At 46.5% G+C, this 22,189-nt stretch overlaps 1 protein-coding gene across 1 annotated transcript in view; it reads right to left on the bottom strand.

Annotated features, from left to right (window-relative positions):
- Window positions 1–22,189, bottom strand: part of LOC115128796 (retinoic acid receptor alpha-A-like) — a 116,471-nt gene that overhangs the window by 38,479 nt on the left and 55,803 nt on the right. The window contains exon 4 of the mRNA XM_065017811.1: window positions 1,177–1,337. Within this exon, the coding sequence (XP_064873883.1) occupies window positions 1,177–1,337 (161 nt within the window). The remainder of the gene's footprint in view (window positions 1–1,176; window positions 1,338–22,189) is intronic.

The following is a 22,189-nucleotide window of genomic DNA, read 5'->3' as shown; positions in this document are numbered from 1 at the left end:
TGTTCCACTGGATGTCATAAGGTGAACGCACCAATTTGTAAGTCGCTCTGGATAAGAGCGTCTGCTAAATGACTTAAATGTAAATGTATGTAAATGTAAAGGAGAACTTACCAACTTACCAGCCTACCTGGTTAATTAAAAAAAGGTGAAGTAAAATAAAAACAAATAGGCTGGAAGCAGCACAGGCTCAGCAGCAGAGCACAGGACCACTGTGCAGTTGTGGAACCTATCAAGGCTCTCTAAAGACTAGCGCAGAATGTCTATCTTCTCATGACACTCTTCAGATATTGATCATCAGTTGACATGAAGAACCTGCCCTAAAGACTGCTCCTAACCTCCTTTGATTGTCATGGATGTCCATTCTAAATCTATCCAACTGTCCTGGAATTGCACGGACAGGAGAGGTTATTGAGTTGTGTTGGGGAGGATTTATCTTATAATTGAGTTCTGGCGACTGCATTAGAGGGGGATTTGCAGTACAGTACAATGGATCGATTTCCTTTGTGGGCTCTGCCAGTCAGAAGTACACTATCACACAAAATGAAACAGACAGTGTGTCAACAGAGGGTTAGAGATGCATGCTTGTGGTGTGTGTCAGTGGGACATGGAGACAATAATCTATCGATGTCTGAGTTAGTCAGACCTCACTACACTGACATTGATGCAAACTGTGCCTGGAGAGTTAACCACAACTAAATATAAGTGTGTCTGTGTGCATGCTAATCTCCTGTGGTTGTGCTCTTGAGCAAACCTCTAAACTGCACAATGGCTGACCCTGGCTTCCAACCCCTCAGGGTCTGTGTGAGATTTTCTCGAGGGGTTGAGTTACGAATTTCTGTGATCTGAAAATGACAATATCCTGTAGTATACTTCTATTCTATTCTCTGTGTGTGTGTGTCTGTCTGTGTGTGTGTGTGTGTGTGGGTGTGTCTTTGTGTGTGTGTGTGTGTGTCTGTCTGTGTGTGTCTCTGTGTCTGTCTGTCTGTCTGTGTGTGTGTGTGTAGGTGTGTCTTTGTGTGTGTGTGTGTGTCTCTGTGTCTGTCTGTCTGTGTGTGTGTGTGTGTGTGTGTGTGTGTGTGTGTGTGTGTCTGTGTGTGTGTGTGTGTGTGTGTGTGTGTGTGTCTGTGTGTGTGTGTGTGTGTGTGTCTGTGTGTCTGTGTGTGCTACAGTACTAACCGTGGTGTATTTCCCCAGCTGGCAGAGCGATGGGAAGGTCTCCTGATGAGCCTTGCGTATCTTTTCTATGATGGCCTCTTGTTCTGCACTCAGCTCGTAGTTCTCTGTCAGCTCTGGCTTGGGACTCTCCTTCTTCTTCTTATTGCGGTCGTTCCGGACAGCTGAGAGAGGGGAAAAGAAAGGAATGGGAAAAGGTTAACTAACAAATGTCAACAATAAAAAGTTAATTGAAGCCTAAAAAGCATCCTACACATTTTGGACATATCAACCATTCAGCACAGTGTTAGCATTAGGCTGCATTTGTATTTGTATTTATTATGGATCCCCATTAGTTCCTGCAAAAGCAGCAGCTACTCTTCCTGGGGTCCAGCAAAATGAAGGCAGTTATTAGTGAGCTACTCATATTCACAACGTGTGTGATTTAAGATGTGAGTTGTCTGGAATTGCACACTGTACTAAAATATACAACACCACTTACGACAAGGAGACTGAGTCCATGCAGTAACTTTCTTCTGCCATGACAACTGTGTATTTAAGCACACAGTATCTATCTTCAGCACCACCAGCCACAGAACACAAATGGTTAAACTCTCTGTCACTCAGTCCTTCTCTGTCAGCTTAGTGTCATCACTGCACAAGATTAAAGCGACAATATGTAACTTTTTGGGCGACCTGATCAAATGTACATAGAAACGTTATAGATCTGTCATTCTAATTGAAAGCAAATCTAAGAAGTGGTAGATCTGTTCCATGTGCACTATTTCTATGCTTCCCACTCTTAAGTTTAGTTTTAAACTTTTGGTTTGGTACACCAGCTTCAAACAGCCGTAAATACAATATTTTAGGTTATTTAAAATATATTTCACAGCAGTTTAGATGGTACAATGATTCTCTACACTATACTTGCTTGTTTTGTCACATAAACTGACATTTTAGCAACCAGGAAATGGAGGAGGGATTTTTGCATAGTTCATCATCAAAGTGTATAAAAAAAGTCAGCTAGAGCTTCAGAACAACAGTGTTTAATTTGGCCAGGCGTTATCTCAACACGACGAAAGAGGCTGATCTTCTGACGGCCCTGGCATCGTCTCAGAGTAGCGCCCACTGGTGATTGCTGTGGCAACCCCGAGGGCAGTTCCATGTGATGGCGTGTTTATGTGTGGAGGCTGTTGGGATTCGGTGTGCGTTTGTGTGCGTTCTGACAAAGGAGGTTGAGATGTTCCTTTCCTTCCTCATCTTCTCCCATTCAATGAGAGAGCAGGAGAGAATCAGCAACATCAAGGTCACCTCTCTAACCACTGAGGCACGTACATGGAGAGAGAGACAGAGACACTCAGAGAGAGAGACAGAGACACTCAGAGAGAGAGACAGAGACACTCAGAGAGAGAGAGACAGTAAAAGAGAAGGGGGAGAGAGAGAGAGACAGTAAAAGAGAAGGGGAGAGAGAGAAACAGTAAAAGAGAAGGGGGGAGAGAGAGAGACAGTAAAAGAGAAGGGGGGAGAGAGAGAGACAGAAAAAGAGAAGGGGAGAGAGAGAGAGTAAAAGAGAAGGGGGAGAGAGCGAGAGAAACAGTAAAAGAGAAGGGGGAGAGAGAGAGAGAGACAGTAAAAGAGAAGGGGAGAGAGAGAGAGAAACAGTAAAAGAGAAGGGGAGAGAGAGAGAGACAGTAAAAGAGAAGGGGGAGAGAGACAGTAAAAGAGAAGGGGAGAGAGAGAGAGAAACAGTAAAAGAGAAGGGGGGAGAGAGAGAGAGACAGTAAAAGAGAAGGGGAGAGAGAGAGAGAAACAGTAAAAGAGAAGGGGGAGAGAGAGAGAGACAGTAAAAGAGAAGGGGGAGAGAGAGACAGTAAAAGAGAAGGGGGAGAGAGAGAGAAACAGTAAAAGAGAAGGGGAGAGAGAGAGAGAGAGAGAGACAGTAAAAGAGAAGGGGGAGAGAGAGAAACCGTAAAAGAGAAGGGGAGAGAGAGAGACAGTAAAAGAGAAGGGGGAGAGAGAGAGAGAGACAGTAAAAGAGAAGGGGAGAGAGAGAGAGACAGTAAAAGAGAAGGGGGAGAGAGAGAGAGAGACAGTAAAGAGAAGGGGGGAGAGAGAGAGAGACAGTAAAAGAGAAGGGGGAGAGAGAGAGAGACAGTACAAGAGAAGGGGGAGAGAGAGACAGTAAAAGAGAAGGGGAGAGAGAGAGAGACAGTAAAAGAGAAGGGGGGAGAGAGAGACAGTAAAAAGAGAAGGGGGAGAGAGAGACAGTAAAAGAGAAGGGAGAGAGAGAGAGAAACAGTAAAAGAGAAGGGGGAGAGAGAGAGACAGTAAAATAGAAGGGGGAGAGAGAGAGACAGTAAAAGAGAAGGGGAGAGAGAGAGACAGTAAAAGAGAAGGGGGAGAGAGAAACAGTAAAAGAGAAGGGGGAGAGAGAGAGACAGTAAAAGAGAAGGGGAGAGAGAAACAGTAAAAGAGAAGGAGAGAGAGAGAGAGACAGTAAAAGAGAAGGGGGAGAGAGAGAGACAGTAAAAGAGAAGGGGGAGAGAGAGAGAGACAGTAAAAGAGAAGGGGGAAAGAGAGAGACAGTAAAAGAGAAGGGGGAGAGAGAGAGAGACAGTAAAAGAGAAGGGGGAGAGAGAGAGAGACAGTAAAAGAGAAGGTGGAGAGAGAGAGAAACAGTAAAAGAGAAGGGGGAGAGAGAGAGAGAGACAGTAAAAGAGAAGGGGGGAGAGAGAGAGACAGTAAAAGAGAAGGGGGAGAGAGAGAAACAGTAAAAGAGAAGGGGGGGAGAGAGAGAGAGAGAGATACAGTAAAAGAGAAGGGGAGAGAGAGAGAGAGACAGTAAAAGAGAAGGGGGAGAGAGAGAAACAGTAAAAGAGAAGGGGGAGAGAGAGAGAGAGACAGTAAAAGAGAAGGGGGAAAGAGAGAGAGAGAGACAGTAAAAGAGAAGGGGGAGAGAGAGAGAGACAGTAAAATAGAAGGGGAGAGAGAGAAACAGTAAAAGAGAAGGGGGAGAGAGAGAGAGACAGTAAAAGAGAAGGGGGGAGAGAGAGACAGTAAAAGAGAAGGGGGGAGAGAGAGAGAGACAGTAAAAAGAGAAGGGGAGAGAGAGAGAGAGAGAGACAGTAAAGAGAAGGGGGAGAGAGAGAGACAGTAAAAGAGAAGGGGGAGAGAAAGAGAAACAGTAAAAAGAGAGGGGGAGAGAGAGAGAGACAGTAAAAGAGAAGGGGGAGAGAGAGAAACAGTAAAAGAGAAGGTGGAGAGAGAGAAACAGTAAAAGAGAAGGGGAGAGAGAGAGAGAGAGACAGTAAAAGAGAAGGGGAGAGAGAAACCGTAAAAGAGAAGGGGGAGAGAGAGAGACAGTAAAAGAGAAGGGGGAGAGAGAGAGAGAGACAGTAAAAGAGAAGGGGGGAGAGAGAGAGACAGTAAAAGAGAAGGGGGAGAGAGAGAGAGACAGTAAAAGAGAAGGGGGGAGAGAGAGAGACAGTAAAAGAGAAGGGGAGAGAGAGAGAGACAGTACAAGAGAAGGGGGAGAGAGAGACAGTAAAAGAGAAGGGGGAGAGAGAGAGAGACAGTAAAAGAGAAGGGGGAGAGAGAGACAGTAAAAGAGAAGGGGGAGAGAGAGACAGTAAAAGAGAAGGGAGAGAGAGAGAAACAGTAAAAGAGAAGGGGGAGAGAGAGAGACAGTAAAAGAGAAGGGGGGAGAGAGAGACAGTAAAAGAGAAGGGGGAGAGAGAGAGACAGTAAAAGAGAAGGGGGAGAGAGAGAAACAGTAAAAGAGAAGGGGGGAGAGAGAGACAGTAAAAGAGAAGGGGGAGAGAAACAGTAAAAGAGAAGGGAGAGAGAGAGAGACAGTAAAAGAGAAGGGGAGAGAGAGAGACAGTAAAAGAGAAGGGGGAGAGAGAGAGACAGTAAAAGAGAAGGGGGAAAGAGAGAGACAGTAAAAGAGAAGGGGGAGAGAGAGAGACAGTAAAAGAGAAGGGGGAGAGAGAGAGAGACAGTAAAAGAGAAGGGGGGAGAGAGAGAGTAAAAGAGAAGGGGGAGAGAGAAAGAGACAGTAAAGAGAAGGGGGAGAAAGAGAGACAGTAAAAGAGAAGGGGGGAGAGAGAGAGAGACAGTAAAAGAGAAGGGGAGAGAGAGAGAAACCGTAAAAGAGAAGGGGGAGAGAGAGAGACAGTAAAAGAGAAGGGGGAGAGAGAGACAGTAAAAGAGAAGGGGGGAGAGAGAGAGAGACAGTAAAAGAGAAGGGGGGGAGAGAGAGAGAAACCGTAAAAAAAGAGAAGGGGGAGAGAGAGAGACAGTAAAAGAGAAGAGGGGAGAGAGAGAGACAGTAAAAGAGAAGGGGAGAGAGAGACAGTAAAATAGAAGGGGGAGAGAGAGAGAGACAGTAAAAGAGAAGGGGAGAGAGAGAGAGACAGTAAAAGAGAAGGTGGAGAGAGAGAAACAGTAAAAAGAGAAGGGGAGAGAGAGAGAGAGAGACAGTAAAAGAGAAGGGGGAGAGAGAGAGAGAGACAGTAAAAGAGAAGGGGAGAGAGAGAAACAGTAAAAGAGAAGGGGGGAGAGAGAGAGAGAGATACAGTAAAAGAGAAGGGGAGAGAGAGAGAGAGACAGTAAAAGAGAAGGGGGAGAGAGAGAAACAGTAAAGAGAAGGGGAGAGAGAGAGAGAGACAGTAAAAGAGAAGGGGGAGAGAGAGAGAGAGAGACAGTAAAAGAGAAGGGGAGAGAGAGAGAGACAGTAAAATAGAAGGGGGGAGAGAGAGAAACAGTAAAAGAGAAGGGGGGAGAGAGAGAGAGAGAGACAGTAAAAGAGAAGGGGGAGAGAGAGAGACAGTAAAAGAGAAGGGGGAGAGAGAGAGAGACAGTAAAAGAGAAGGGGGGGAGAGAGAGAGAGAGAGAGACAGTAAAAGAGAAGGGGGGAGAGAGAGAGACAGTAAAAGAGAAGGGGGGAGAGAAAGAGAAACAGTAAAAGAGAAGGGGGGAGAGAGAGAGAGACAGAGGGGAAAGAGAGAGATATAACAGGGCCAGAGTATGTTGTGTTCATATCAGCTGAGGGTAACTAAGGTTTAGTAAAATAACTCAAATATATTCCTCGTTGTATCGTCTCAAATAGATTTGCATAGGGTCAGAAACATTCCGGTAAATTTCCAGAAATTTTCTGGAAATTTTCCATGGGAGAATCCCTGGAATTTGGGGAATTTTGCTTAAATTCATCAAAATAGTTAGCTTATAACAGTGAACCTATTTTGTGGGATACACATGAGGCAATTCTAGGTCTTGTGGCATATTTTGGTTAAACTATCCCAAATTCAATGGAATTGCAATCCTCTGCATGCACAGTGCATTCTTCCATCACATGTACAGCTGATTCTCAAGAGCTTGCACACTAATAAGATGCTATTGAGCCCACACAACTACACTGTCTGAGCCAAGGACTACATGCTTTCTGGTAAATTCTGATTACAATACTGGGTGGGGTGAAGTTGGAAGTTTACATACACTTAGTTTGGAGTCATTAAAACACATTTTTCAACCACTCCAAAAATGTTTTGTTAACAAACTATAGTTCTGGAAAGTCGGTTAGGACATCTACTTCGTGAATGACACAAGTCATTTTTCCAACAATTGTTTACAGACAGATTATTTCACTTATAATTCACTATATCACAATTCCAGTGGGTCAGAAGTTTACATATACTAAGTTGACTGTGCCTTTAAACAGCTTGGAAAATTCCAGAAAATTATGTCTAGGCTTTAGAAGCTTCTGATGGGCTAATTGACATCATTTGAGTCAATTGGAGGTGTACCTGTGGATGTATTTCAAGGCCTACCTTCAAACTCAGTGCCTCTTTGCTTGACATCATGGGAAAATCAAAAGAAATCAGCCAGATTGCAGACCTCCACAAGTCTGGTTCGTCGTTAGGGGCAATTTCCAAATGCCTGAAGGTACCATGTTCATCTGTACAAACAATAGTATGCAAGTATAAACACGATGGGACCACGCAGCCGTCACACCGCTCAGGAAGGAGACGACGCGTTCTGTCTCCTGGAGATTAACATACTTTAGTGCGAAAAGTGCAAATCGATCCTAGAACAAGAGCAACTGACCTTGTGAAGATGCTGGATTAAACAGGTACAAAATTATCTATATCCACAGTAAAACGAGTCCCATATCAACATAACTTGAAAGGCTGCTCAGAAAGGAAGAAGCCACTGCTCCAAAACCGCCATAAAAAAAGCCAGACTACGGTTTGCAACTGCACATGAGGACAAAGATCGTACTTTTTGGAGAAATGTCCTCCGGTCTGATGAAACATAAATTGAAATGTTTGGCCATAATGACTTGCAAGCCAAAGAACACCATCCCAACCGAGAAGCACAGGGGTGGCAGCATCATGTTGTGGGGGTGCTTTGCTGCAGGAGGGACTGGTGCACTTCACAAAATAGATGGCATCATGAGGGAGGAAAATTATGTGGATATATTGAAGCAACATCTCAAGACATCAGTCAGGAAGTTAAAGCTTGGTCGCAAACGGATCTTCCAAATGGACAGTGACCCCAAGCATATTTCCAAAGTTGTGGCAAAATGTCTTAAGGACAACAAAGTCAAGGTATTGGAGTGGCTATCACAAAGCCCTGACCTCAATCGTATAGAATATTTGTGGGTAGAACTGAAAAAGCTTGTGCGAGCAAGGAGGCCTACAAACCTGTCTCAGTTACACTAGTTTTGTCAGGAGTAATGGGCCAAAGTTCACCCAATTTATTGTGGGAAGCTTGTGGAAGGCCACCGAAACATTTGACCCAAGTTAAACAATTTAAAGGCAATGCTACCAAATATTAATTGAGTGTATGTAAACTTCTGACCCACGTACATTCTTCAAATAACATGGTGATCCTAACTGACCTAAAACAGAATTTTTACTTGGATTAAATGTCAGGAATTGTGAAATACTGACTTTAAATGTATTTAAACTTCCGACTGCAACTGTATTTTATACGACATACATTATTGTTTGTTAACTAGTAAATAGCAAGCCTACAGCAAAGTGTGTTTAAAATATTTATAACTTGTTAATCATTTCTGATAGTTAGTTTTTGCTACCACGTGGGTTTTAGTTTGCTTGAGCCTGCTAACTGAGGAGTGTTAGTTCACCTGTTTCCATACATGTTTAATTTTAAAACATTTATCTTACAAAGGAAATGTTTAATCTAACAATTCTGTACATGGAATTGTATTTGGGTTTTAAATTTTTTTTCCCCCTAATCTTTACAGGAAAATGCCACGGCACTATCTGATGTGTGGAGACATTTCACTGCAGCAAATGTAGAAGGAAAAGCTGTGTACATTTGCAAATACTGTGCCAAATCATATGTGAAGAATGCAACAAAGATGCAGAATCATCTGGCCAAGTGCATAAAGTTTGAAAATAAAAGAGAGCCGCACACTCTTGGAGCTCAGATGCAAAAATGTTAATACCAACGTTTCGACAGCCAAGCTGTCTTCATCAGGGTATAATCACAAACTCTGCGGGATGACTCGTTTATGTAGTGTCAAAAGACACAGGTGTCTGTAATCATGGCCAGGAGTGGCCTAATATCATTGGTTAATAATCAAATATGAAAATGTCATACAAAGAACAGCATACAAACAAATGGATAGCATACAATCATAGATTAATTTGACTATACAAGTTTACACACAATTACAATGGCAAAGTCACAATAATCACAAGAATGGCTTCAGATCAAAGTCTACATTGAGACCGAAGGGCGCAAGGGTCTTTAAATTAAAGATCCAGGCAGCCTCTCGTTTTAACAATAAATTATCAAGGTCACCCCCTCTCCTAGGGAGGGTGACATGTTCGATGCCAATATAACGCAGAGACGAAATCGAGTGGCCTGCCTCCAAGAAGTGGGCCGCAACTGGATAAGTAAAGTTTTTACACCTAATGGTGCTACGATGCTCTGAGATACGTACTTTTAATTCACGCTTTGTTTTACCTACATAATTTTTACCACAAGGACAAGTTATAAGATAAATAACTGCCTTAGTGGATAAAGTGCATAAAGTTCCCTCAGCGCTCACAACAAGCAACCTTTGACAAAAGTCCCTCTACTTCTATTCGAGGTGAAAATGATGAACAAGACACCTTATCGATAGCAACAGCTCATGGTCCTCCTGGAATCAGACGTTTTTTTTACTCAATGGAGGAACGTAGTCAGAGAAATGCTGATGAATTAGTCTTGGAATTGCATTAGTCAATTAGTCTTGCTCGAGCTGTGTATGCGTTTTTAAAAACGTAACAAAAAAACATTTGCCGTTTGTTCTACTGTATTGACTGTTATGAAAGAGAAGTGAGTCCTTGTCTGTATCTATTGAATATAAACCTAGGAGCAGATAGAATGCAGTAAACCAGGATGCTTTAACTGTCCATTCTGATATAGGAGATTCTCACCTTGCTACACTTCCCTTGTCTCATACAAACTCTAATGACAAAGGTGGAAATATAGGTTTCGTTACAGGAAGTACAGAATGAAACCAGAGTGAACACCGGGACCCCCTGCGTGGTGTCCTGGAAAACCCAGAGTTTGTGATGGAGCTCTGGGATTGGAGGAGACGTTGGTGTTTGATGTCTACCACAGAGGGAGATTCTGAGGTTCTGAGAATCCTCAAACATACCAGCTAGAGGAGACAGGTGTTGACTCAATACAGGGTCCTGTTCATTCGGGCATGCGTCAGAAAACAGTGTTTCATATTGGACCAGGAAGTTCAGGAAGTCTCTTCCTGTACCAGTCTGTTTTTTCCGTTTGATGCCTGACGAACACAGCCCAGAGGGTCGATTTTGCAAAGAGACTGTGAAGACTCCAGAATCGTTTGTTTGTTCAGTTTGTATCCTTCCTGCCAGCATCCTTGAAGACGCATTGTGTTAAGTCTATGTGGAAGAGTAATTGTCCTTTATAAACTTATAAACTACATCTACTGTACCTCTATTTTTACTGACAGACAGGGTGTCTGCTTCTATGGCTGTATCCCAAATGGCACCCTATTCCCTTGGTGGACTCTGGTTAAAAGGGAACAGGGTGCCATTTGAGATGCACACTATGTGTCTGTCTCCACATCTGTCTGATTGTCTGTCTTTGATCTTCAGCTCTTTGAGTACTGGGAAATACAGATAACAATCCAAACATCAATTCCAATAATTTCTTAAAAACTGAAGGATTCCTTCATAGGACAACAGTATGTGTCCTCTCTCTCTCTCCATTCCCCCCCTCCTCCCCAGTCCAGTGACATTAATGTCCATTCAATTCAACCCTAGGTCCCACCATAAAATAGTATACAGCATGCAGGGTAAAACAGGGTCTATTAAAGGGAATTAAACCGTCTGGTTGGGTTTGGGGTGTCACTAACCGCTGTGCGTGTCTCACCACAGCCACCACTAGCCGGCCTCCGCCCGGTACCCTGCCCTGAACCTTAATCACTGTCACTAGCCGGCCTCCGCCCGGTACCCTGCCCTGAACCTTAATCACTGTCACTAGCCGGCCTCCGCCCGGTACCCTGCCCTGAACCTTAATCACTGTCACTAGCCGGCCTCCGCCCGGTACCCTGCCCTGAACCTTAATCACTGTCACTAGCCGGCCTCCGCCCGGTACCCTGCCCTGAACCTTAATCACTGTCACTAGCCGGCCTCCGCCCGGTACCCTGCCCTGAACCTTAATCACTGTCACTAGCCGGCCTCCGCCCGGTACCCTGCCCTGAACCTTAATCACTGTCACTAGCCGGCCTCCGCCCGGTACCCTGCCCTGAACCTTAATCACTGTCACTAGCCGGCCTCCGCCCGGTACCCTGCCCTGAACCTTAATCACTGTCACTAGCCGGCCTCCGCCCGGTACCCTGCCCTGAACCTTAATCACTGTCACTAGCCGGCCTCCACCCGGTACCCTGCCCTGAACCTTAATCACTGTCACTAGCCGGCTACCACCCGATACCCTGCCCGGAACCTTAATCACTGTCACTAGCCGGCTACCACCCGGTACCCTGCCCTGAACCTTAATCACTGTCACTAGCCGGCTACCACCCGATACTCTACCCTGCACCTTAGAGATGGTTACTAGCCGGCTACCACCCGATACTCTACCCTGCACCTTAGAGACTGTTACTAGCCGGCTACCACCCGATACTCTACCCTGCACCTTAGAGACTGTTACTAGCCGGCTACCACCCGGTACTCTACCCTGCACCTTAGAGACTGTTACTAGCCGGCTACCACCCGATACTCTACCCTGCACCTTAGAGACTGTTACTAGCCGGCTACCACCCGATACTCTACCCTGCACCTTAGAGACTGTTACTAGCCGGCTACCACCCGATACTCTACCCTACACCTTAGAGACTGGTACTAGCCGGCTACCACCCGATACTCTACCCTGCACCTTAGAGATAGTTACTAGCCGGCTACCACCCGATACTCTACCCTGCACCTTAGAGACTGTTACTAGCCGGCTACCACCTGAATACTCTACCCTGCACCTTAGAGATGGTTACTAGCCGGCTACCACCCGATACTCTACCCTGCACCTTAGAGATAGTTACTAGCCGGCTACCACCCGATACTCTACCCTGCACCTTAGAGACTGTTACTAGCCGGCTACCACCCGGTACTCTACCCTGCACCTTAGAGACTGTTACTAGCCGGCTACCACCTGAATACTTTACCCTGCACCTTAGAGACTGTTACTAGCCGGCTACCACCCGGTACTCTACCCTGCACCTTAGAGACTGTTACTAGCCGGCTACCACCCGATACTCTACCCTACACCTTAGAGACTGGTACTAGCCGGCTACCACCCGATACTCTACCCTGCACCTTAGAGATAGTTACTAGCCGGCTACCACCGATACTCTACCCTGCACCTTAGAGACTGTACTAGCCGGCTACCACCCGATACTCTACCCTGCACCTTAGAGATAGTTACTAGCCGGCTACCACCCGATACTCTACCCTGCACCTTAGAGACTGTTACTAGCCGGCTACCACCTGAATACTCTACCCTGCACCTTAGAGATGGTTTACTACCAGAATACTCTACCCTGCACCTTAGAGATGGCTAGCCGGCCACCCGATACTCTACCCTGCACCTTAGAGATAGTTACTAGCCGGCTACCACCCGATACTCTACCCTGCACCTTAGAGACTGTTACTAGCCGGCTACCACCCGGTACTCTACCCTGCACCTTAGAGACTGTTACTAGCCGGCTACCACCTGAATACTCTACCCTGCACCTTAGAGACTGTTACTAGCCGGCTACCACCCGGTACTCTACCCTGCACCTTAGAGACTGTTACTAGCCGGCTACCACCCGGTACTCTACCCTGGACCTTAGAGACCGGTGCCCTATGCACATAAGAGTCATTGAACACTGGTCACCTTAATAATGTTTACATACTGTTTCACCCACTTTATATGTACATACTGTATTCTAATCATGTCTCACCCTATATAATGTGTGTATTGTTTTTATTTATTTATGGCTAGGTAATATTATTGCACTATTGGAGATAGAAACACAAGCATTTCGCTGCACCTGTGATAACATCTGCAAATCTGTATACTCCAATAAACGTTGATTTGTTGCCCTATATGTGACATCACGTGTAAGTAACGAGCCCTAAAATATATAAACACTCAACTTAATCAGCTGCTAAGGTCATTAAATCAAGAAACACACACACACATAACATTGTTGATGGTAATTTCACTAACGAGTAGAGACAATCGGAGAGGCAGGATAACAATACGTCAACTTTGACCTCCATAGACACTCACAGCTCTATAGAATAACAATTAACATGAGTGTAAGCTGTGTGGTGTGCGTGTGTGTGTGCACATGTGTGTGTGTACGTGTGTGTGTGTGCACATGTGTGTGTGTACGTGTGTGTGTGTACGTGTGTGTGTGTACGTGTGTGTGTGTACGTGTGGAAACAGAGGACAGGGTGTCGTAACAATAATCCCAATGACAGTTAGTAGCTATAAGACCTGGGTCTGCTATGTGGGGGAAAACAACATGGCCATTTGTCAACTGAAGGGCTTTCTGAATATGATTTACAGTTCTGCTGAACTTAATTAATACAAGCCAGTTTAAATAAGGGTAGTTTTTCCTGTTTTGTGAAGGTTTGTTTTATGAATCTTCCTTTCACACAAATGTAGGGATAATTCTGCAATGTCTTCCGAAGGTCTGGACGACGTTCTGGATGGTCACGGAGGATGAGTTGTCTTAAATTTGGTGTTGTCAGAGCAATAGCAATAGCAATTCCCAGAAAGGGACATATTTTCAATGTTTTTTCTATTCTCAACCAACTCAGTTGGTAAGAGCGTAGCGATAGTAACAGCAAGATTGTGGGTTCAATTTCTATAAGGAAAAGACAATGAAAAACCCGAAACATTTCTTGCTGGCTGGAATGGTCAACCTGAGTTTAAGTCGCTTTGGTTGAGAGCGTCTGCTAAATGACCCAAATGTAAATGTAAAAATGGATGGCATTTGTAATTAACAACAGTAAACAACAGGAACTTCGAGGAACAAAGACTAGTGGCAGCCAGCTCTGTCTGGCTTCTCTCTAGTAGTGATCAAAAGCCGGGGTCGGAGGTTAGGGTCGGAGCGGCAGACGGTTGCCCAGTGATTGAACCAAACTGAATGACTCAAGGAGGACTTGGCTAGGCTGTGTTAAGGCTGGGCCTTGGGGAGGCAGGGGGGTAATGGTATGAAGCCAGTCTGTGTAGAAGCAGGACTACCAACCTTTTACAGCTTTGTATTAGGCCATCTGTTGGGTTCTGCATGGCTTTAATCTATACAAACTAGTGTTGTCACGATACCCAAATTTGACTTACGATACCATACCAAGTATCACATTCTGTTAAAGGTCCCCAAAACACACAATCCCTGGGTCGTTCCTCTTTTAGGTTCGCTGCAGCTAGCGACTGGAACGAGCTGCAACAAACACTCAAACTGGACAGTTTTATCTCCATCTCTACATTCAAAGATGGACACTCTTAGTGACAGTGGTGGCTGCTTTGCGTGATCTATTGTTGTCTCTACCTTCTTGCCATTGTGCTGTTGTCTGTGCCCAATAATGTTTGGACCATGTTTTGTGCTGCTACCATGTTGTGCTGCTGCTATGTTGTGTTGCTACCATGTTGTTGTCATGTGGTGTTGCTACAATGCTGTGTTGTCATGTGTTGCTGCTGTCACGGCTGGAGCTGGAACCGCGCGTCAGGGAGGGGGTACTGTCACGTACACTCCCTCTCTGGCCTCTAGGTCATCAGGCTGCTGATTATCCCGCACACCTGTCACCATCGTCAAGCGCAGCTGCCGTATACAGTACCACTGCTGGCTGTATACAGTACCACTGCTGGCCGTATACAGTACCACTGCTGGCCGTATACAGTACCACTGCTGGTCGTATACAGTACCACTGCTGGCCGTATACAGTACCACTGCTGGCCGTATACAGTACCACTGCTGGCCGTATACAGTACCACTGCTGGCCGAATACAGTACCACTGCTGGTCGTATACAGTACCACTGCTGGTCGTATACAGTACCACTACTGGTCGTATACAGTACCACTGCTGGTCGTATACAGAACCACTGCTGGTCGTATACAGTACCACTACTGGTCGTATACAGTACCACTGCTGGTCGTATACAGAACCACTGCTGGTCGTATACAGTACCACTGCTGGCCGTATACAGTACCACTACTGGTCGTATACAGTACCACTGCTGGCCGTATACAGTACCACTGCTGGCCGTATACAGTACCACTACTGGTCGTATACAGTACCACTGCTGGTCGTATACAGAACCACTGCTGGTCGAATACAGTACCACTGCTGGCCGTATACAGAACCACTGCTGGTCGTATACAGTACCACTGCTGGTCGTATACAGTACCACTGGTGGTCGTATACAGTACCACTGGTGGTCGTATACAGTACCACTGCTGGCTGTATACAGTACCACTGCTGGCCGTATACAGAACCACTGCTGGTCGTATACAGTACCACTGCTGGCCGTATACAGTACCACTGGTGGTCGTATACAGTACCACTGGTGGTCGTATACAGTACCACTGCTGGCCGTATACAGTACCACTGCTGGCCGTATACAGAACCACTGCTGGTCGTATACAGAACCACTGCTGGTCGTATACAGAACCACTACTGGCCGTATACAGTACCACTGCTGGTCGTATACAGAACCACTGCTGGCCGTATACAGTACCACTGCTGGTCGTATACAGTACCACTACTGGTCGTATACAGAACCACTGCTGGCCGTATACAGTACCACTGCTGGCCGTATACAGTACCACTGCTGGCCGTATACAGAACCACTGCTGGCCGTATACAGTACCACTGCTGGCCGTATACAGTACCACTGCTGGCCGTATACAGAACCACTGCTGGTCGTATACAGTACCACTGCTGGCCGTATACAGTACCACTGCTGGTCGTATACAGTACCACTGCTGGTCGTATACAGTACCACTGCTGGCCGTATACAGAACCACTACTGGTCGTATACAGTACCACTGCTGGTCGTATACAGAACCACTGCTGGTCGTATACAGTACCACTACTGGTCGTATACAGTACCACTGCTGGTCGTATACAGTACCACTGCTGGCCGTATACAGTACCACTACTGGTCGTATACAGTACCACTGCTGGCCGTATACAGAACCACTGCTGGCCGTATACAGTACCACTGTGTTACCGCTGGTAGCTCAGCTGGCATAACTACTGTAGAATCCACCCTGCTGCAAGGTCATACATAACATTACTGTCCAGGTGTCTCCCAGCCAGGACACCCACACACACATGCATGCACACACACATACACACACACACACACACACACACGCAAACACACACACGTGCACACACACACACACCATTAGCTGCAACTCTCTGCTAGCGTGGGTAGAGTTATGTGTCGTTCATCGCTCCCCACCTGGTGGGTGTTAAAGGCTGCCATGGTATTATGGGATGTGGCAACTGGTCTCCAGGAGAAATATTCTGTTTATTTACTGGTGCATCTGTTAGGTTGCCATGGTGCCGGGTGGAGGCTGGGATGACACAGATGGTCCAGCCTGCGGCTCTCTCTACGAAACGTTAAGGCTGTGTGTTAACGTTATCCCAGGCATCCACCAGCCCAGAAAACTGCCTGTCAGCTACTCCAGCAGCCAGAGAGAAAGAGAGAAAGGACAGGAGGGAGGGAGGACAGGAGGGAGGGAGGACAGAGGACAGGAGAGAAGGAGGACAGGAGGGAGGGAGGACAGGAGAATAGGAGGGAGGACAGAAGGAGGACAGGAGGGAGGACAGGAGGAAGGATAGGAGGGAGGGAGGACAGGAGGGAGGGAGGACAGGAGGGAGGACAGGAGAGAGAGGGGGAGGACAGGAGAGGGAGGACAGGAGGGAGGGAGGGATAACAGGAGGGAGGGATGACAGGAGGGAGGGAGGACAGGAGGGAGGACAGGAGGACAGGAGGGAGGACAGAGGACAGGAGGGAGGACAGAGGACAGGAGGGAAGGAGGACAGGAGGGAGGACAGGAGAGAGAGGAGGAGGACAGGAGGGAGTGAGAGGGAGGACAGGAGGGAGGGAGAGATGACAGGAGGGAGGGAGAGGGAGGACAGGAGGGAGGGAGGGAGGTCAGGAGGGAGGGATGACAGGAGGGAGGGAGAGGGAGGACAGGAGGGAGGGAGGGATGACAGGAGGGAGGGAGAGATGACAGGAGGGAAGGAGAGGGAGGACAGGAGGGAGGGAGGACAGGAGGGAGGGAGAGGGAGGACAGGAGGGAGGGATGACAGGAGGGAGGGAGAGGGAGGACAGGAGGGAGGGAGGGATGACAGGAGGGAGGGAGAGGGAGGACAGGAGGGAGGGAGAGATTACAAGAGGGAGGGAGAGGGAGGACAGGAGGGAGTGAGAGGGAGGACAGGAGGGAGGGAGAGATGACAGGAGGGAGGGAGAGGGAGGACAGGAGGGAGGGAGAGGGAGGACAGGAGGGAGGGATGACAGGAGGGAGGGAGAGGGAGGACAGGAGGGAGGGAGGGATGACAGGAGGGAGGGAGAGATGACAGGAGGGAGGGAGAGGGAGGACAGGAGGGAGGGAGGACAGGAGGGAAGGAGAGGGAGGACAGGAGGGAGGGATGACAGGAGGGAGGGAGAGGGAGGACAGGAGGGAGGGAGGGATGACAGGAGGGAGGGAGAGGGAGGACAGGAGGGAGGGAAGGAGAGAGGGGGGGAGAGAGGGAGGGAAGAAGAGAGGGATGGAGGGAGGACAGGACGTAGCTCATTGACCAGATGAGGATTAGCTGAGTGTCCTGGAGAGCAGTGGTCCTATAAAGCGTGGCAGCATGCTTGAAAGTGAAGGGTGTGTGAGAGAGAGTGTGTGTGGCAGCATGGCACAGGGCCCGACAATTAAATGTCTTAATTTAACAGCTTCTTCAAACAGAGGCCAAGATTACTTCAGCTGAAAACTGCAGAGTAGTACACACTCCACCCTACATTACTACAGTAGTACACACTCCACCCTAGATTACTATAGTAGTACACACTCCACCCTAGATTACTATAGTAGTACACACTCCACCCTAGATTACTACAGTAATACACACTCCAACCTAGAATACTATAGTAATACACACTCCACCCTGCATTACTATAGTAGTACACACTCCACCCTACATTACTATAGTAGTACACACTCCACCCTAGATTACTACAGTAATACACACTCCACCCTAGAATACTATAGTAATACACACTACACCCTAGAATACCACAGTAGTGCACAATCCACCCTAGATTACTATAGTAGTACACACTCCACCCTACATTACTATAGTAGTACACACTCCGCCCACCCTAGAATACCACAGTAGTGCACACTCCACCATAGATTACTATAGTAGTACACACTCCACCCTACATTACTATAGTAGTACACACTCCGCCCACCCTAGAATACCACAGTAGTACACACTTCACCCTAGAATACCACAGTAGTACACACTCCACCCTACATTACTATAGTATTACACACTCCACCCTACATTACTATAGTAGTACACACTCCACCCTACATTACTACAGTAGTACACACTCCACCCTACATTACTATAGTATTACACACTCCACCCTACATTACTATAGTAGTACACACTCCGCCCACCCTAGAATACCACAGTAGTGCACACTCCACCCTAGATTACTATAGTAGTACACACTCCACCCTACATTACTATAGTAGTACACACTCCGCCCACCCTAGAATACCACAGTAGTACACACTTCACCCTAGAATACCACAGTAGTACACACTCCACCCTACATTACTATAGTATTACACACTCCACCCTACATTACTATAGTAATACACACTACACCCTAGAATACCACAGTAGTGCACAATCCACCCTAGATTACTATAGTAGTACACACTCCACCCTACATTACTATAGTAGTACACACTCCGCCCACCCTAGAATACCACAGTAGTGCACACTCCACCCTAGATTACTATAGTAGTACACACTCCACCCTACATTACTATAGTAGTACACACTCCGCCCACCCTAGAATACCACAGTAGTGCACACTCCACCCTAGATTACTATAGTAGTACACACTCCACCCTACATTACTATAGTAGTACACACTCCACCCTACATTACTATAGTAGTACACACTCTGCCCACCCTAGAATACCACAGTAGTGCACACTCCACCCTAGATTACTATAGTAGTACACACTCCACCCTACATTACTATAGTTGTACACACTCCGCCCACCCTAGAATACCACAGTAGTGCACACTCCACCATAGATTACTATAGTAGTACACACTCCACCCTACATTACTATAGTAGTACACACTCCGCCCACCCTAGAATACCACAGTAGTGCACACTCCACCCTAGATTACTATAGTAGTACACACTCCACCCTACATTACTATAGTAGTACACACTCCGCCCACCCTAGAATACCACAGTAGTACACACTCCACTCTACATTACTATAGTAGTGCACACTCCACCCTAGAATACCACAGTAGTACACACTCCACCATAGATTACTATAGTAGTACACACTCCGCCCACCCTAGAATACCACAGTAGTACACACTCCACCCTAGATTACTATAGTAGTGCACACTCCACCCTACATTACTATAGTAGTACACACTCCACCCTAGATTACCAACAGGGTCATACTGCATTTATTTGAACTTTTATTTGAACCAGGGTCTGTAGTGACGCCTCTAACACTGAAATGCAGTGCCTTAGACCGCTGTGATACAGCCTGGAATGGAACCAGGGTCTGTAGTGACGCCTCTAACACTGAAATGCAGTGCCTTAGACCGCTGTGATACAGCCTGGAATGGAACCAGGGTCTGTAGTGACGCCTCTAACACTGAGATGCAGTGCCTTAGACCGCTGCGATACAGCCTGGAATGGAACCAGGGTCTGTAGTGATGCCTCTAACACTGAGATGCAGTGCCTTAGACCGCTGCGATACAGCCTGGAATGGAACCAGGGTCTGTAGTGACGCCTCTAACACTGAGATGCAGTGCCTTAGACCGCTGCGCCACTCAGGAGCGTAGTGTACACCACCATATTTTACACACTCTACTAAAGACTACAGTCTATGGTGTCTTTGGCTGCGTTTACAAAGGCAGACCAATTCTGATCTTCTAATCAATTGTGTGGCAAAAGAGCTGACTTGATTGGTCAAAACACCAATTAGTGACTAAAAAGATCAGAGTTGTGCTGCCTGTGTAAACACAGTCTGTGTCTTTATCTGGCAATAAAAGTATGTTTTCTCATGTTAATACATTGTTATTTCTAAAAGGAGCCCCTAAGGCCCAGTCCTTCACATAACACCTGACCTACAGGGTCAATCAAATCAAAAGTTATTCAAGAGGGAATGACCTATTCATAGAATGAGGGAATATTATTCTGTCTTTCATTTGGGAGTAAAGAGAAGCAATAATATCTCTAGTTGGAGGAGGTGATGATGAGATGGAGGACTAGATGTATTCTGTCCATCCTTCCCTCCTCCTCCCGACATCTGTCTGGAAGTCTTAAAAGCCCATCTATTTCCCAGGTCTGTTGTCTGATGCATCACTGGGATGTATCTGCTCCTGGTCATATGTTTGGAGTGCTGGGTAATTGATTGTCCTGGGGGCGTTCTCTCCTAGTGTTCACCTCGCCATGAATATCCCTCTCCTCCTTAATCCCCCCCTCACATACCCGACCCATGGGATGCACCAACCAACGCGCCCCTCCCCCTCTCTTCTCTGGGATCCTGTGATATATGCCCATCCCCCTCCACACACACATACGAACTGATACCATGCCCCTCCACACACACATACAAACTGATACCATGCCCCTCCACACACACATACAAACTGATACCATGCCCCTCCACACACACATACAAACTGATACCATGCCCCTCCACACACACATACAAACCGATAACATGCCCCTCCACACACACATACAAACTGATACCATGCCCCTCCACACACACATACAAACTGATACCATGCCCCTCCACACACACATACAAACTGATACCATGCCCCTCCACACACACATACAAACTGATACCATGCCCCAGTGGAGATAGTGTGTGGTCAGACACCAGAGAAACACAGCTGATGTTATGCCAGGCAGCTTTCTGAACTCTCTATGTCAGAGACCAGAGAAACACAGCTGATGTTATGCCAGCCAGCTTTCTGAACTCTCTATGTCAGAGACCAGAGAAACACAGCTGATGTTATGCCAGCCAGCTTTCTGAACTCTCTATGTCAGAGACCAGAGAAACACAGCTGATGTTATGCCAGCCAGCTTTCTGAACTCTCTATGTCAGAGACCAGAGAAACACAGCTGATGTTATGCCAGGCAGCTTTCTGAACTCTCTATGTCAGAGACCAGAGAAACACAGCTGATGTTATGCCAGCCAGCTTTCTGAACTCTCTATGTCAGAGACCAGAGAAACACAGCTGATGTTATGCCAGACAGCTTTCTGAACTCTCTATGTCAGAGACCAGAGAAACACAGCTGATGTTATGCCAGACATCTTTCTGAACTCTCTATGTCAGAGACCAGAGAAACACAGCTGATGTTATGCCAGCCAGCTTTCTGAACTCTCTATGTCAGAGACCAGAGAAACACAGCTGATGTTATGCCAGCCAGCTTTCTGAACTCTCTATGTCAGAGACCAGAGAAACACAGCTGATGTTATGCCAGCCAGCTTTCTGAACTCTCTATGTCAGAGACCAGAGAAACACAGCTGATGTTATGCCAGCCAACTTTCTGAACTCTCTATGTCAGAGACCAGAGAAACACAGCTGATGTTATGCCAGCCAGCTTTCTGAACTCTCTATGTCAGAGACCAGAGAAACACAGCTGATGTTATGCCAGGCAGCATTCTGAACTCTCTATGTCAGAGACCAGAGAAACACAGCTGATGTTATGCCAGCCAGCTTTCTGAACTCTCTATGTCAGAGACCAGAGAAACACAGCTGATGTTATGCCAGGCAGCATTCTGAACTCTCTATGTCAGAGACCAGAGCAGGTGAAATGTGACTGTAGGGGCCAGTGACCTGAAATTACTTCTCCATTTCATACTCTCTAACATCACTAACTGTCCCCACGCAGACAAAATACAAACCCACACACACTCCTTTGTGCCTGAACTCTGAACATGGGACTGGTTACCCTTACTGAAAAAACACATGATATCACATATGGAAAATCGCATGATTTCACATGAAATTTCACGTGAAATCCTGTGAAAACACGTGTTTTTAGAAAACTTCACATGTGTATTTTCACGGTTTACCTGTTGTTACACGTTATCACATTAACTTCACATAAGATCCCATGAAAACGTGTTTTTGTGGTTTTCATTCGTTTTTTTTTCTGTAAGTGTATCTGCGAGGCAGAAGATGAAGCATGGGC

This window comes from Oncorhynchus nerka, linkage group LG4 (assembly GCF_034236695.1).
Source record: "Oncorhynchus nerka isolate Pitt River linkage group LG4, Oner_Uvic_2.0, whole genome shotgun sequence".
Taxonomy (NCBI): Eukaryota; Metazoa; Chordata; class Actinopteri; order Salmoniformes; family Salmonidae; genus Oncorhynchus; species Oncorhynchus nerka.
Note: the sequence above shows the minus strand (reverse complement) of the source record. Positions and strands in the feature narration are given on the sequence as shown.